General features: G+C 53.0%; 3 protein-coding genes across 4 annotated transcripts; 2 read left to right on the top strand and 1 right to left on the bottom strand.

Annotated features, from left to right (window-relative positions):
- The first annotated feature begins 412 nt into the window (after positions 1-412).
- On the top strand, positions 413-4959 carry MED11 (mediator complex subunit 11). Its single transcript, XM_080677980.1, has 3 exons — positions 413-682; positions 888-1018; positions 1914-4959. The coding sequence occupies exons 1-3, from the start codon at positions 598-600 to the stop codon at positions 2049-2051; spliced, it is 354 nt and encodes a 117-aa protein (XP_080534106.1). The 5' UTR covers positions 413-597; the 3' UTR covers positions 2052-4959.
- On the bottom strand, positions 3019-7148 carry CXCL16 (C-X-C motif chemokine ligand 16). Of its 2 annotated transcripts, XM_080677978.1 has the most exons (6): positions 7064-7127; positions 6815-6947; positions 6529-6704; positions 5798-5936; positions 5412-5506; positions 3019-3824 (listed from the first exon to the last, which is right to left on the bottom strand). In XM_080677978.1, exons 3-6 carry the CDS (start codon positions 6593-6595, stop codon positions 3388-3390), a joined length of 738 nt encoding a protein of 245 aa, XP_080534104.1. In that variant the 5' UTR covers positions 6596-6704; positions 6815-6947; positions 7064-7127; the 3' UTR covers positions 3019-3387. The 2 variants fall into 2 exon arrangements, with proteins under 2 accessions (XP_080534104.1, XP_080534105.1); XM_080677979.1 differs by lacking the exon at positions 6815-6947 and having other exon boundaries at positions 7064-7148.
- A 637-nt stretch (positions 7149-7785) lies between these two features.
- On the top strand, positions 7786-13276 carry ZMYND15 (zinc finger MYND-type containing 15; the record flags this gene model as incomplete). Its single annotated transcript, XM_080677977.1, has 13 exons — positions 7786-8396; positions 8824-9058; positions 9149-9304; positions 9977-10137; positions 10657-10809; positions 11125-11205; positions 11354-11470; positions 11587-11675; positions 11761-11859; positions 12023-12176; positions 12261-12319; positions 12578-12738; positions 13105-13276. Exons 1-13 carry the CDS (start codon positions 7808-7810, stop codon positions 13274-13276), a joined length of 2226 nt encoding a protein of 741 aa, XP_080534103.1. The 5' UTR covers positions 7786-7807.
- Between the last annotated feature and the right edge of the window lie 1184 nt (positions 13277-14460).

Raw genomic sequence — 14460 nt, 5'->3', positions numbered from 1 at the left:
ACATAATGGAAAACCAGAAAGGGAAAGGTGAAAAAGCTGAAATAAGCCAGCTTCTAAGAATATACTGATAGTCGGTGTTTCAGTTGGACTCCCGTCCCGGAGGAAGCGTTAGGTCGAAGAATGTAACACTCACCAAGTCAAGCTTTCCCCAGGCCCCAACAGATGGCGGAGCCGGGTGGGCACACAGAGAGGTTCCACGGCTGTGTAATCTGGAAGAATGCCCCAGAACTCCCACCATCATCACCTACCACCAGCAGACGCTCAATTAATTCTTACAGAATACATTAACTATAGACCACAAGATAATGTCGTGAAGGTTTGACTGGTCAGAACCGCCCCTGGTTACAGAACGTTCCGCTACTGTCTCTTGCGCTGGTAGTCCTGTGGCGGTGGCGCAGGTCTGGGCATGCGCAGAACTCCCTGGGAGTTGTAGTTCACCAGGTGAGCCGAGAAAGGAGAGGCTTCGCTGAGCATCCTGGGAATTGTAGTGTCGGCTAGAGATCGCTCTCGGCGCCGGCGCAAACCGACATTCCCTTCCGGGCTCAAACGTCGCGCTTCGCAAAAGGGGAAAATCCTGTGGATTCCCGGAGTGGGACAATGGCTACCTACAGTCTGGCAGACGAGCGACTACGCGCCTTGGAAGACATCGAACGGGAAATCGGCGCCATCCTTCAGAATGCAGGTTCGGGAAACGAGGACCGGAAGGCAGAGAGCGAGCCCGAGCCCCGTGCACGTGCGCCAACCCGAGATTAGGAGCGGGGACGGGGAAGGATCCTAAGTGCTTGCGCTGCGAGGGAGGGTGGGGGGTGAGGGGTAGAGGGGCTGGCCCTTAGGCGGGGCTGGACTGCGGGTCTCTGAGTAGCCCTGCCCTCTCTCTGCCCCTGCAGGTACCGTAATCCTGGAACTTTCCAAGGAAAAAACCAATGAGCGGCTGCTAGACCGACAAGCGGCGGCTTTCACGGCGTCGGTGCAACACGTAGAAGCGGAGCTGTCGGCTCAGATCCGTTACCTAACCCAGGTGGGTGGGTGGTGGGAGGTGCAGCGTGCCCAACCCAGCTCTCTGCCTTAGCCTTAGCCTTAACCTTAGCCTTAGCCTTAGCCTTAGCCTTCAGAGGGCCCAGGCGGAGCCTTGACCTCGGGAGCCAGGCAGGACCGGGACGCCCAAGCCGGCACCAAGCCGGATGAATGACCCTGGCAGGACTCCTCCGTTCCAGGGCTGGTTTCTTCCTCTAAAAGGAAAGGCGGCCCTGCCTATTCACGGGTTTCATCACATGAACAACTAGATAAGGAAGTTCTGGGAGAGGGCTTGTAAACAACCCTAGAACCACAGGACTTTGTCCCTAGAAACTGACTTCAGGAGCCTGAAACCCCAGATAGCTACTTCCTGAGAAAAGAGACGGGATTGAGAGGGTTCTGAAGTCATTACAATAGCAACCACTATTTACCAAACTTTTACAATGTACCAGACACTCTGCGTGATCTTATTTAATAGTACAACTCTAGGAATTAGTTGTTGTCACCCCCATTTTCCAGGTGAGGTGATCAGAAGTTAAGTGGTTTGCCCTAAGTCAGTGGTCGGCAAACTCATTAGTCAACAGAGCCAAATATCAACAGTACAACGATTGAAATTTCTTTTGAGAGTCAAATTTTTAAAACTTAAACTTCTTCTAATGCCACTTCTTCAAAATAGACTCGCCCAGGCCATGGTATTTTGTGGAAGAGCCACACTCAAGGGGCCAAAGAGCCGCATGTGGCTCGCGAGCCGCGGTTTGCCGACCACTGCCCTAAGTCATCCAGCTACCATGTGGTATGGATTCAAACTCTGGGAAGAAATGAGACAAGAGACCTGATGCCTTGTTGGGGAGATGGATAAGGGAGGGGGTGCTTCGTTGACCCGTTGAAATGTCCTCTAGGTGGCCACAGGGCAGCCCCATGAGGGCTCCAGCTACTCTTCAAGGAAGGACTGTCAGATGGCACTAAAGCGAGTGGACTATGCTCGCCTCAAGCTCAGTGATGTGGCCCGAACCTGTGAGCAGATGCTGGAAAACTAAGCCAAGTAGGCAGAGAGACATCGTGGAGGGAGATCACCACCTCCACCCGGGACAGAACCTGGAGACCTGTAGGATGAGGAGCACAGGCTGCCATGCATGCCCTACTGGTCATATATGAGGACAAAGAGGCAAAAGGTGGGAATGGAGAAACTTAAAGCCCATGCCTGCCCACGACTCTGTGCTGGCTCCTCCAGCAGTGCTCCTGCTCTGACTTCACCAAAGTGCTGACAAGCTCAGACAGGAGATGAAGAGTCAGTCACCCAACCCACTTCCTCAGATACTTCATGTCCTTGAACCAATGAAGACACATTTTTCTTCATTGGAAGAGATAAAACAGGAACTAAGGGTTTTAATAATAAAAAACAACAACAATAGAGACTATCACTGGGGCATATATGAGTGACACAAGGGATTGAGGAAGTAAATCCAGCCTGGATGGCAGCTGGTGGCTGCTGAGGGAGGGTGGGAAAACCCAGGCCTTAAGAGTGGAGTCAGGGGAGGAAGCAAGTGAAGGTTAAGTTGGTGTAGTATAGAGAGAGACTTTGGGGAGGGGAGCACCATCAGCAGAGAAGCTGAAGCCAGGAATCATGGTAAAGGGGCAAGGGCATGAGGCCAATGTATACAGAAAGAAGAGTCAATAATTAGAAAAATAATTTTTAGTAAAAACAATATACATTCAGAATTTTACACAATGTAAAGACAAAAAGTTCTAACAGGGCAGTGGCTGGTTAAACAGTAACAGATATATACAGAATGCCTACTATGTGCCGGAGGGAATGTTCCAGTTTATTAAATATTTATGGTAGTGAATAAATCACATTTTCTACCCTCACAAGCTCCCATTCTTAGCCCAAGTGTTGGAATATGGTCCCACAGGAATATATTGAAGCTGCAAATTTGGAAAAGAAATTGAGAGATGAGCTCTGAGATCAAGGGAAGTTGGGGTGAGGAAGTGATAGCTTGAATTAGAGAATCAGACTCCAAAACATTTAATCAGAAAATCTGGTACACAGTAGGTACTCAATAAAGACTTGTGAATTAAATGGATGGCTCCTACTTCCTACCCCTTCATCTCCCACTAGTCTGCTCTGGCTGCCATCTTCTTGATGTTTCTTCAAGCACTGCCTGGCTTTGAAGGCCAAGCACTGGTCCCAGGGCCCATGGTGGCTTCCCTCCCTCCCTCCCCATTCTGTATTCTGGTTGACTCTTCTCTCGTGACTTATGGTCCACGGTGCAGATAGCCTTCATATTTGTCTGCCTGGGGTGTATTTCCAGCTATCTGGAAGCTACTGGGATCAGGATCCCTGCCAGGGAGACTGATCCCCCATGGAGGGCTTCAGAGATCCATTTTACCTGGAGAGTACTGCGGTGACTGCTTACTTCTCCTCTTACACAGCACATAGAGAAGGACTCCAATGAGGATGAAGATGATGCCCAAGAGAACCGGCACTGACACCATGATACGTATCCCAGCTGTAGGACCCACATTTTCTTCCAACTGTTTCTGGTTCGCCCCAGCTTCAGGCCCAGTCTCTAGACTGTGGCCCACAGAGGAAGTAGTGGTTTCATGGGAGTGGATGAGCTTTTTATCCAAGGACAGTGTTCCTACAGGAAGGGTAGGCTGCTGGGTAGACTGCAGGGTGAGTGGCAGGTACGTCTGAGCAGGGATGTCGGTGACTGCAGGTGCCCCTTCAGTGGACTCGGGAATCTGGATGCTGGGGGGAGGTGAATGCTCCTGCTGGACCACTCTCCCAGAATAAGCATGTCCACATTCTGGAAAGGCAAGAAGTGAGGAATCATGGTTATGAGGAGACCAGGTGAAGAAGCAGAGGCAAGGGTAGTGGGTTAAGGGAATATCAGGGGAACAGCTGAAGACCAGGAGAGAAAGGTGGGGGAGAAGGAAGTGAACCAACTGCAACATGAAACCACTGGGACAGAGATGTGTTCTGACCTGGGTTGGGCCCGGCCAGTGTTGCTCAGTGGTTAGGTGTCGACGCATGCATCAGGAGGTTGCTGGTTCAATTCCCGGTCAGAGCACATGCCCAGGTTATGGGCTCAATCCCTGGAGGCAGCCGATTGATGTTTCTATCTCTCTCTCCCTTCCTCTCTCTAAAAATCAATAAAAAATATTTTTTAAACGAGAGAGAGAGAGAGAGGCTTGGGTTGCATTCTGCTATGAAGTAGCTGTGTGACCTTGCCCTTGTCTCTTAACCTCTCAGGGACTCATTTGTTTCAGCTGTAAAGTGGGGATAATTTCAGTACCAAGGGCCATAATAGTTGGGAGCATTACATGAAATAATGTAGGCCTATAGAGCTCAAAGGGCAGGAAGCTTACCACGTATGCTACCAAGACGACTTTAGGCAGGATATGAAAAACACTTTGTATTTTAATGGTTGTGTGTTTCTTTTAGGAGAAAATACAACCAGTGCATTAAATTTATGACTTCACAGATATTATTGCCTAGGGCAAGTTGCTACTTAAGTTTTCAAAAGTAGCTTGTGGCCCAGCCATTGTGGCTCAGTTGGTTGAGCTTCATCCCATGAACCAGGAGGTTGCTGGTTCTATCCCTGATCAGGGCACATGCCCAGCTTGTGGGCTCAGTCCCCACTAGTGGGTGTTCAGGAGGCAGCCAATCGAGGATGTTTCTATCTCCCTCACTCTAAAATTTAAAAAAAAAAAAACATTTTTAAAGTGCCTTGTGTACACTTAAGATTTATTCATTTCAAAAAAAAAGATGCATTTCATTGTGTGTAAATTCTACCTCAAAAGAAAAAGGAACAATAAAATACTGAATTCTATATGCATGCTGAAATGTTTGTGGGTGAAGTATAGTCATGCCTGCAACTTACCTGGAAATGCATCAAAAAAATAAGGTGGATTGATGATAGAGGATGGATAGACAGATGGATGTGCAATAAAGCAAATACAGTTAAAATGCTGTAAACTCAATATTATAAAATATATTTGCTTTATTATGTACATATATAAAATATGTAAAATATAAACATAAAAACTAAGTATTGTAGAATCTAGGTGGTGGGTATATGGATGTTTACAATTATTTCAACTTTTGTATACTGTATGTCTTTAAATTTACATAAAAGAATGGAAAACAAGAATAGTGTCCTGATTTCAAGGAAAATATTAAGTAAATAATAGCACAGGGTGAACTAGCAAAAAAATCATGAAAGTGGTAGTGAATAATGTTTGGTGAACAGGGACTTAAGTGAAAGTACTTTGGCCAGTATCAGAATAGCAATGTGAGGACTCACAGGGAAAAGTCTGAAGCTAAGAAAATTATAAGGTGGAGGCATTGAACCCTGGAGACAGAGCCTGGAGAGGAGGGGGAAAGCACTCACCTCTCTGATCAAAGCAGTTCTTCAATTCAGTCACCCACGGGTCTTTGCTGCCCCCACATACACTCCAGAAACGTAGTGGGAACTTTACTTGGAACCTTCGGAGGAACAACCTGGTTTTAGCTTCAAGAGGGTCCCCCTCCCCCCTTTCCCACCTCTTCCCTCATTCCAAAGACATGAGGTCACCTCCAAGAGCAACCTGTTTCTGCTGAACTGGGAATTTCCCAGGAAGGTGGAACAAGAAAGTGAAGGCGTGAAGAATTAAGGCAAACAACCCGGAGAAGGGTTAGGTGTTCCCAGGAGTTCAAGTTTGACCAGAGAGAGTCCTGGAGGCACCTGGCAAGGAGGGATTGCGCAGGCGCTGCCTTCTCAGGGGTGGGTGAGATTACCTGACAAAGCTAATACAGGAATTGTAGGCTGTCAGGTGTTCTCGGAAACGTTCCATGGCTTTAATCGTTGGAGGAGACTCAGGAAGAAAGTTTCTATCACAATAACAACTTCCAGCTCTGCTGCCCTCGTTGCCATCGCCTGAGTGGGACAGAGGAGGTCAAGCACAGGTTCCCAGGCAAGGTGCGCCACCAGCTTGTCACTCATCCTCCAACCCACTGCCCCATTGCAGCCTCTCCCCTAGGCCCGGGCCTGATCGCCATGCTCAACCCACACATCACACCCCTAAAGACTGTTCGTGCCCTAGCCGGTTTCCTCGGCCTTGGACTGATGAGTCCCGGGTTCCATTCCGGTCAAGGGCACACACCCCGGTTGCTCCTCGATCCCCAGTAGGGGGTGTGCAGGAGGCAGCCAATCCATTCTCTCTCATCATTGGTGTTTCTATCTCTCTTCCTCTCCCTCTTTGAAATCAAAAATATATTTTTTAAAAGATGTACATAATATCACCTGTATCCAGGTGTCCCGCAGCCTGACCCCAACTTCAGGCAGCTGGCCCTCCCCCTGCCCTGGCTGCCCTGGGGATCTCCGGACGCGCCTGGTTCCCTACTTATTCAACTCAATCCCGAGGCCCTAGTGTCTCCCCCTACACACACAACACACACATACATACTCACACACAGCCATCCCCTTCCCCGGATTCGGGGATCTGGGTCCCAGCCCGGCCCCGACGAACCTGGCACAGGCAGCTGCGCTAGCAGGAGGAGGAGCGCGAGGGACCGGGGTCCCCAGCCCCACCTCATCTCGGGGCCGCCGGGCCCAGTCTGGCTCCCCGACAGGCTTCGGAGAGTGACGCTCGTTCGGCTGGTTTCGCGGAGGCTTTCACTTCCTTCACCGGCTGCACCTGAGGTTCTAGGGGAGACAGAGGCCGTGGGCGCGCGACCACGGCCTAGACGGCGGGGCGGCGCGAGGTGGCAGCGCCCACCCTCCCTCCCGCGCTCGCAGCCCGTGGCGTCTCGAACCGACAGCGCGGTCGGTACCGTCCACCCCGTGCGACCCGGACTCCCGCGGGTGGGAAATTCCCGGAGGCGGAGCTCCTTCACCCGTGCCCACGCACTAGGCGAGAGCCTTCGTGGACGGGTTGGCAGGGAATGTCTGAAAAAAAGAGACAGAAAACTTGGGCTGCGGAGCGAGGCGGGCAGGAGGCTGCGTGTCAACGGGCAGACTTCGATGCGGTGTAGGGATGCCAGCCGCGCCCGCCGCTCACCTACCCAGGCCGGCCCTCGGGACCTGTGACATTAGTGAGAGATTCACCGGCCACCTCCTCCAAGATGCTTTCACTTCCTTGGCTCCGCTGGATCTAGTCACATGTCCGGGGTGATGAGGACAGGAAAGTCCGCGGGCCTCCCGGAACACACAGCGCCAAGACGCGAGGAGGGGGCCACGGGCTCCGCAACCCTGACGTCACCCCACCCCCACCCCGAGGTATTTACCTTCGAAAAGTGGTGGCGGCTGCAGGTACCGGAGGAGTGGAACGGCCAGGAGAGGCTAGGTCTACGGGGGCTCACCGCAAACCGATCCAAACTGAAGGGATGCTGCTGCTCCTGCTCCCTCCTCCCACACCCCACAGACGGATCCAAAATTCTTCCCTCCTTGCCAAACCCTTCCCCATAGGATAAGCCCTCCCTCACCTCTGTCCTAACTCAAACCCTGCCTTTGAGTGGAGCCTCAAATTATCAGCCCCAAATACCATCTCACTCCCGAATACATCTTTAACCCTAAGGGTCTACTTTCTAGTCTAGCTCCCATTCTCATCCGGGGATTCCCATCTTCAACCTTGAAAGCCTTATTCTCAGATCCTAACACTCACCTATAGATCTCACCCTACCTGACTCTTAAACCCACCCTCCCATTGTGTGACCCAACCCCCAATTCCCAGCATCGTCCTCTCCCTCACCATATAACCCCTTCCTCGGCTTAATCTGAGCCCAGGCCCTGTGCCCCTGACTGAAGACATGGAGTTTGTGTCTGGATATCGAGATGAGTTCCTTGATCTCACTGCCCTCCTCTTTGGCTGGTTCCGAAAATTCGTGGCAGAGCGTGGGGCTGTGGAGACCAGCCTCGAGGGCCGCTGGCGACAGTTGGAGGCACAGATCAGAAGGCTGCCCCAGGACCCTGCCCTTTGGGTGCTCCATGTCTTGCCCAACCGTAGTGTGGGCATCAGCGTGGGGCAAGGGGCAGAGCCAGGCCCTGGACCAGGCCTGGGGGCCAGCTGGCTGCTGGGAGATCAGCCCCCACTCCACCTTCAAGAACTAAGCCCCTATGTCAGCTTTGTCAGTTTGGAGGAAGGCCAGGAAGGCGAGGAGGAAGAAGAAGAGGAGGAAGAGGAAGAAAATGGAGAGGAAGAGGGTACAGGCACTGAGAAGGTAGAACCAGAGGAGGATGGGGAGCCAGTCCATTTGAGCAGGGAGTCCCCCCAGGAAGCAAATCTTCCAGGGCAGCCAGAGGAGGCTGAGCAGAAGGAAGGAGGTGGTGAGAATGGCTGTCAAGACGAGAGGGCAGAAGACAAAACTGGGCCTAAGAGGAGGAAGGGGCGAAGAAGTGGTAAGAAGCCAGGGCTGGCCCTGCCCTACCCCCTGCTCAGACATACTCCCCCTCTGAAGCCCTCTTAGCACTCGGAACCCAGCTAGCTAGGAGTCACAAACAAAAGGATGGCTTCAAGCCAATCTGGCCTGAAAAGGTGTTTTTATCGTCCCACATTGTTTTTTAATTTGAGCCAATAATTAAATATTGTTTAAAAAAAAACAAAAACCTCCTGAAGTGTGGAGTTACACTTTCTTAAGAAAAAGTAAAGAACCACAGCAAATGCTGGTACCGTGTATCTGCTGCCCCTTTAAGATAAGGCATATCCTCTCTACCTAGTTTCCTTTACTCACTTAGTTTACTTGCCTACCCCCTGTAGGCATTTGAGTTTAATATCCCTGATCCTGATCATCTCTGCTACCCCCCACCTCCGACTTTTCTTCTCCAGAGGCTGCCCCCCTGCACCTTGCCTGCCTCTTACTGGTGACGGATGAACATGGCACCATCTTGGGCATTGACCTGCTAATGGATGGAGCCCAGAAGAATGCAGGCAAGGACTCATGGACAGAGAACCTGGCTCCTCGGGCCTATGCTCTCCTTTGCCACAGCATGGCCTGCCCCATGGGCTCTGGAGACCCCCGAAAGCCCCGACAGCTTACTGTGGGAGATGCCCAGCTGCACCGGTACAGAAATCTGGTGTCTGAGGGTGGGGAGGCCTAAGGGGCCCAGACTTCTGGACCATGCAGCCTGATGCCCTATTCACCCCCATTCAGAGAGCTGGAGAGTCTGGTCCCAAGGCTGGGAGTGAAGTTAGCCAAGACCCCAATGCGGACATGGGGTCCCCAGCCAGGCTTCACCTTTGCCTCCCTTCGGGCTCGAACCTGCCACGTTTGTCACAAGCACAGCTTTGAAGTGAAGCTGACACCCTGGTGAGCAGCCTGCAAAGATGGAATGAGAGGAAGGAAGACCCCAACAGTCAGGTAGAGAGGCCGGTGGGGGACCCTACAGACAGAGTGAGGAACAAGGAAATTAGATGAAGAAAATGAGTTGTTGCCCTACCAGACGTGGGCAAACTACGGCCCGCGGGCCGGATCGGCTGTTCTATCCAGTACTCTTGCTCTCCCCTCCGCTCCTTTACTTTGAATTTATATTAGTTCACACAAACACTCCATCCATGCTTTTGTTCTGGCCCTCCGGTCCAGTTTAAGAACCCATTGTGGCCCTCGAGTCAAAAAGTTTGCCCACCCCTGCTTTGGCTCAGTGGATAGAGCGTCGGCTGATAGACTGAAGGGTCCCGGGTTTGATTCCCGGTCAAGGGCATGTACCTCAGTTGCAGGCTCGATCCCTGGCCCTGGTGGTGTGTCTCTCACATCATTGTTTCTCTCTCTCTCTATCTCTCCCCCTCCCTTTCACTCTCTAAAAATCAATGGAAAAATATCCTCAGATGAGGATTAAAAAAACAGGAAAAAATAAACAAGCTGTTACTGGCAGAGAGAATACAGACAAACAGATTGGGTTTGGACAGCTGCAGGGCAGACAGATGACAGACAAAGGACTTACAGAGATTAACACTGGGTGCTCACCACTCCCTGTGACCCCAGCCCCCAGTGTAGTGCTGTCTTGTACTGTGGAGAGGCCTGTCTCCGGGCCGACTGGCGGCGATGCCCAGATGATGTGAGCCACAGATTTTGGTGCCCGAGGCTTGCAGCCTTCATGGAGCGGACAGGGGAACTGGCAACTCTGCCTTTCACCTACACTGCAGGTACCATAGGGAGGTCAGGATGGGGAGAGGGAACTGGGACCGGGCCTTTGTGTCTGGGGCCTGGATGTCTGGGAACAGGGTCCTGGAGGTTAAGTCTGGATCCCTGGAATGAGGGCCGGATGCTGGGCATTTGGGGCAGAGGACTAGACCTTGAGGCTGGAGACAGTTTCTGGAGCTAAGGACTCAGGGCCCTGAGATAGTTTAGGGGACTTAGAACTGGCGATTCAAACACTTGCTTCCCAGCTCCACCACTAACTGGTGACCTTAAGCAAATCATTCTATGTCTTGGTGCCTTAGTTTCCTCATCTGTAAAATAGGGATACTAACAAATGCTCCCAGGAATTGTTATAAGAATTCTGTCGGCTGGATGCCTACTACACTGTAGGCACTCAGAAATGTCAGTTCTCTCCCTGACTAGCACCAGACTCAGACCCAGAGTCCTTGGGAGAGGCTGAGGAGAGCTAAAGTCTGGAGGATCCTAGCCACCAGCCCCTCAACCGTCTCCTCCCCCTTCTCCAGAGGTGACCAGTGAAACCTTCAACAAGGAGGCCTTCCTGGCCTCACGAGGCCTCACTCGTGGCTACTGGACCCAGATCAGCATGCTGATCCCAGGCCCAGGCACCCCCAGGCACCCCCGGGGCAGCACACCATCCCTCAGCCTTCCTCTCAATGGTGCGTGGGACCTCTCCTCAGGCATGGGCCTCTCAAGGGGAAAGGGTGGGAGAGAAGAAAGTTGTCTGGGTCCCAGATAACCCCTCCATATACACACCAAACCCTACCACTACTACCAGAGCCATTTCAGTCCCTTCCTCAACCCTCTAAGTCACTGCTGCCCTCCCCATCCAAAAACTATCCCTAGGCAACCCTCTCCCCCCATTTCTCCAGGTCTTCTCTCAGGTAATACAGCTCCTTTGGAAGAGAGAGGTAGGCATGCCAGGTGGGGGTCTCCCTGACACTGGGCTCCTCCTCTTTCTTTCCTCCTCTCAGGAGATCCCTACCAGCTTCTTCAGGGGGATGGGCCTGTCCTGATGCCTCCTGTGCCCCCAGATCCACCCAGGGGCCTCTTTGGTGAGCTGGAGGAACCGTATAGGAACTAGGGATAGGGGTAGTGACTGGAGAGCAGCAGTCTGGGTGGCTGAGATAAGGGAGACTGTTAGATTGGAGGCATTGGGGTCCAGACCTAGGGCCAGGTCCCCCAATAACCCACTCTCCCCAGGCTCGTGGCAGGATTACTACACATGGCGGGGCCTCAGCTTGGACTCCCCCATGGCTGTGCTTCTCACCTACCCGCTGACTGTGTACTACGTCATCACCCACCTGGTGCCCCAGTCCTGTAAGGAGAGTGGATGCAGGGGGAGGAGTGCTTCAAGAGGGGCAGCAGGGAGCTGGTAGGGGGCAGGAGGGAAGAGGAGGGAGACCAGACCCTTAAATGGCCAGCTTCTCACACAGTCCCCGAGCTCAACATCCAGAACAAACAATCTCTGAAAATCCACGTGGTGGAGGCTGGGAAGGAGTTTGACCTTGTCATGGTGTTTTGGGTAAGTCCCTCCAGGCCTGAAGGTTGGGCATTTGGGTGGCAAAGTGGATTCAGGGTGGGACCCAGATCTGCCTCTCTGTCCTTAGGAGCTCTTGGTCTTGCTCCCCCACGTGGCCCTGGAACTACAGTTTGTGGGTGATGGCCTGCCCCCCGAGAGTGACCAGCAGCATTTTACCCTGCAGAGGGTGAGAGCTGAGGGTCCCCTGATCTTCATCCCTGGTCCTCCTACTGTCCTCCTCATTCGGCCTCCCCCTTCTGCTCCCTCCTCCCCTCTCCTTGGTCTTGCCTGATGCACCCTCCAGCACCCTAACTTCCAGTGGTTTCTGCACCCCACTCCTGGCTCCCCAGGATGGCCCTGAAGTCTCTGTCCGTCCTGGTTCGGGGGTGTCAGCTCGGCTCAGCTCTGGAACTAAGGAGAAGGGGGGCCGGAGGGATCTGCAGATCAAAGTGTCTGCTCGGCCCTACCACCTGCTCCAGGGGCCCAAGCCCGACTTGGTTATTGGTAAGAACCTGGCATAGGAGTGTGCGTAGGAGGGAAGGGGGAGACATGGCAGCCTGCTTCTCCCTGCTCTCCCTTGGTCCACAGGATTTAACTCTGGCTTTGGTCTCAAAGATACTTGGCTGAGCTCGCTGCCCCGGTTACAGGTGGGCAAAGGGGCAAAAGGGAACTTCTCTCACCTCCTGCCCAGTCCCTGCTCCTTCCCTGAAAGTCTCTGCTTCTCCAGCATCTGTTCCACTGACCTGGGGGCTGCCTCTTGCCCCTCCCTGTGTCTGGCCCCGCACCTCTCTCCATTCCGGCCTTTCTGGGGCCTCAGTGTGCAACCCAGTCTACTACCCTTGCTGCTGGGGAGGTCCCTGGGGGCAGGAGCCTCTCTGAGTGTCTGAGACCCGGCCCCACCCCAGTCCCTCCGAGTGCCCGCCTTCTTCACCGAGAGCAGCGAGTACAGCTGTGTGATGGACGAACAGACCATGGCAGTGGCCGCCGGAGGGGGCACCAGCCCCCCACAGCCCAACCCCTTCCGCTCCCCTTTTCGTCTCAGAGCGGCCGACAACTGCATGCCCTGGTAAGGACCCTCCCCCTCCCCTTCCTCCCTTTCCTTCCCTTCCTCCCCTTCCTCCCCTTCCTCCCCTTCCTCCCCTTCCTCCCCTTCCTCCCCTTCCTCCCCGCTCCTTAGCTTCTTCCTCTCTGGCTGCGCATCCCAAAGCCCAGCCCTACCATCGTCTCTGCTCTCCTGCGACCCTCCTTGCCCAGCCCTACAACCTGCCTTTTCTGCCCCGACTACTCACAACCCTCTGGGCGGGTCCCCACAACCCCACACACCCCACTTCAGATCCAACTCACAAAATCCCTCCAACTCCGCGCCCACCTCCAAGACCCTGTACCCTCTGGCTGGCGGGAACCCGCCCTGATGGAGCCACGCCCCTCGCAGGTATTGCAACGCCTTCATCTTCCACCTGGTCTACAAGCCTTCGCAAGGCAGCGGGGCCCGCGCGGCGCCTGGGCCCGGGCCCCCAGCCCCAACCCCTGCCGCTCCCGCAGCCCCCGCCCGAAGGCGCCGCGGAGAGAAGAAACCTGGGCGGGGGCCCCGCCGGCGGAGGTGAGGGCTGAGAGGTAGCAGTCCGCGCCTCCCCGACCAGGCCTTGGAAAGGGACATAAAACACATGAGGCCGAGGGGCAGGCCGCTTGGCCGAACACGGAAAAGGTAAATAAAATTGCTTGTTTGAAACCACGGAGTCAAACGCTCATAATTGGGTCACCAAACGGGGAGGGGAGGAAAGGATTTAGGGATGACTTAATTTCCTCCAGCTTCTTTCAGTCCCTCCGTGGCTGTCCCTCTCTTACTTGAGACTCTGACCCTCCTTGTTAATCCCAGACTTCTAGTGTATATGTGGGTAAGTCATTCCCCCTGCCTCAGGGCAAAACCAAGAAGCAGAAAGTGGCTTCTCACTGGGGGTCAGGGGGAGCTCACAACCTCCCATGGGAACACACACCCTTTGGTTTATATTCAGTGAAAGGTCCCAGCCACTCAACTGTCCAAATTAGAAACCTGGAGGCCATCCTCGACTTCATCTTCTCTCATCACATGTAACCAATCAAGAGCCAACACCTGCTGAGTCAGACTGCTAGTCAGTCAAATCCACCAGTTTATGTCCAATCCCACCACAAAGTCAGCTCCACATTTTAGCCAGTGTGCTTCTTCTAAAACAGACATTAAAACACATTACCCCCATTCACAAATCCCTTCAGTGACTTCACTCTGCCTTTTTAAAATATATATATTTTTATTGATTTCAGAGAGAAAGGGAGATGGAAGCATCAGTGATGAGAGTCATTGAACACCTGCCTCCTGGACTGGGAATGAAATGGTGACCTCCTGGTTCATAGGTCAACTCTCAACCACTGAGCCACACCGGCCAGGCTTCACTCTGCTTTTTTTGAGTGTTGGCTGGACTTACTGACTCTTATGAATATAGGAAAGGAAAAATAGTGGAGTAACTGGCAGGTACCACCTTAACCAAGTGATTAAAGTTAAAGAAATGTCATGTTAACATCATATGTTTCCTGACATGATGCAAAGAGAAGGCCACATCACAACTGTAGTATTCTTTGCAAAAATCTATAACCTCAGCCCTGGCCCATGTGGCTCAGTTGGTTGGTCATCATCTCATGCACCAAAAGGTTGCCAGTTCGATTCCCAGTTGGACATGCCTGGGTTTCAGGTCCGGTCTCTGGTAGAGGGCATGCAGGAGGCAGTCAATCAATGTTTTGCTCTCACATTGATGTT

Source organism: Plecotus auritus (assembly GCF_963455305.1).
Source record: "Plecotus auritus genome assembly, chromosome: 7".
NCBI lineage: Eukaryota > Metazoa > Chordata > Mammalia > Chiroptera > Vespertilionidae > Plecotus > Plecotus auritus.
Note: the sequence above shows the minus strand (reverse complement) of the source record. Positions and strands in the feature narration are given on the sequence as shown.

Coding starts and splice junctions, on each gene's coding strand:
- CXCL16 (XM_080677979.1), bottom strand. CDS start 6,595: ATGAGGTGGGGCTGGGGACCCCGGTCCCTCGCGCTCCTCCTCCTGCTA. Junction 5,507..5,797: donor TCCTGTATTAGCTTTGTCAG/GTAATCTCACCC, acceptor GTTCCTCCGAAG/GTTCCAAGTAAAGTTCCCAC. Junction 3,825..5,411: donor GAACTGCTTTGATCAGAGAG/GTGAGTGCTTTC, acceptor TTGCCTTTCCAG/AATGTGGACATGCTTATTCT.
- MED11 (XM_080677980.1), top strand. CDS start 598: ATGGCTACCTACAGTCTGGCAGACGAGCGACTACGCGCCTTGGAAGAC. Junction 683..887: donor CGCCATCCTTCAGAATGCAG/GTTCGGGAAACG, acceptor CTGCCCCTGCAG/GTACCGTAATCCTGGAACTT. Junction 1,019..1,913: donor AGATCCGTTACCTAACCCAG/GTGGGTGGGTGG, acceptor AATGTCCTCTAG/GTGGCCACAGGGCAGCCCCA.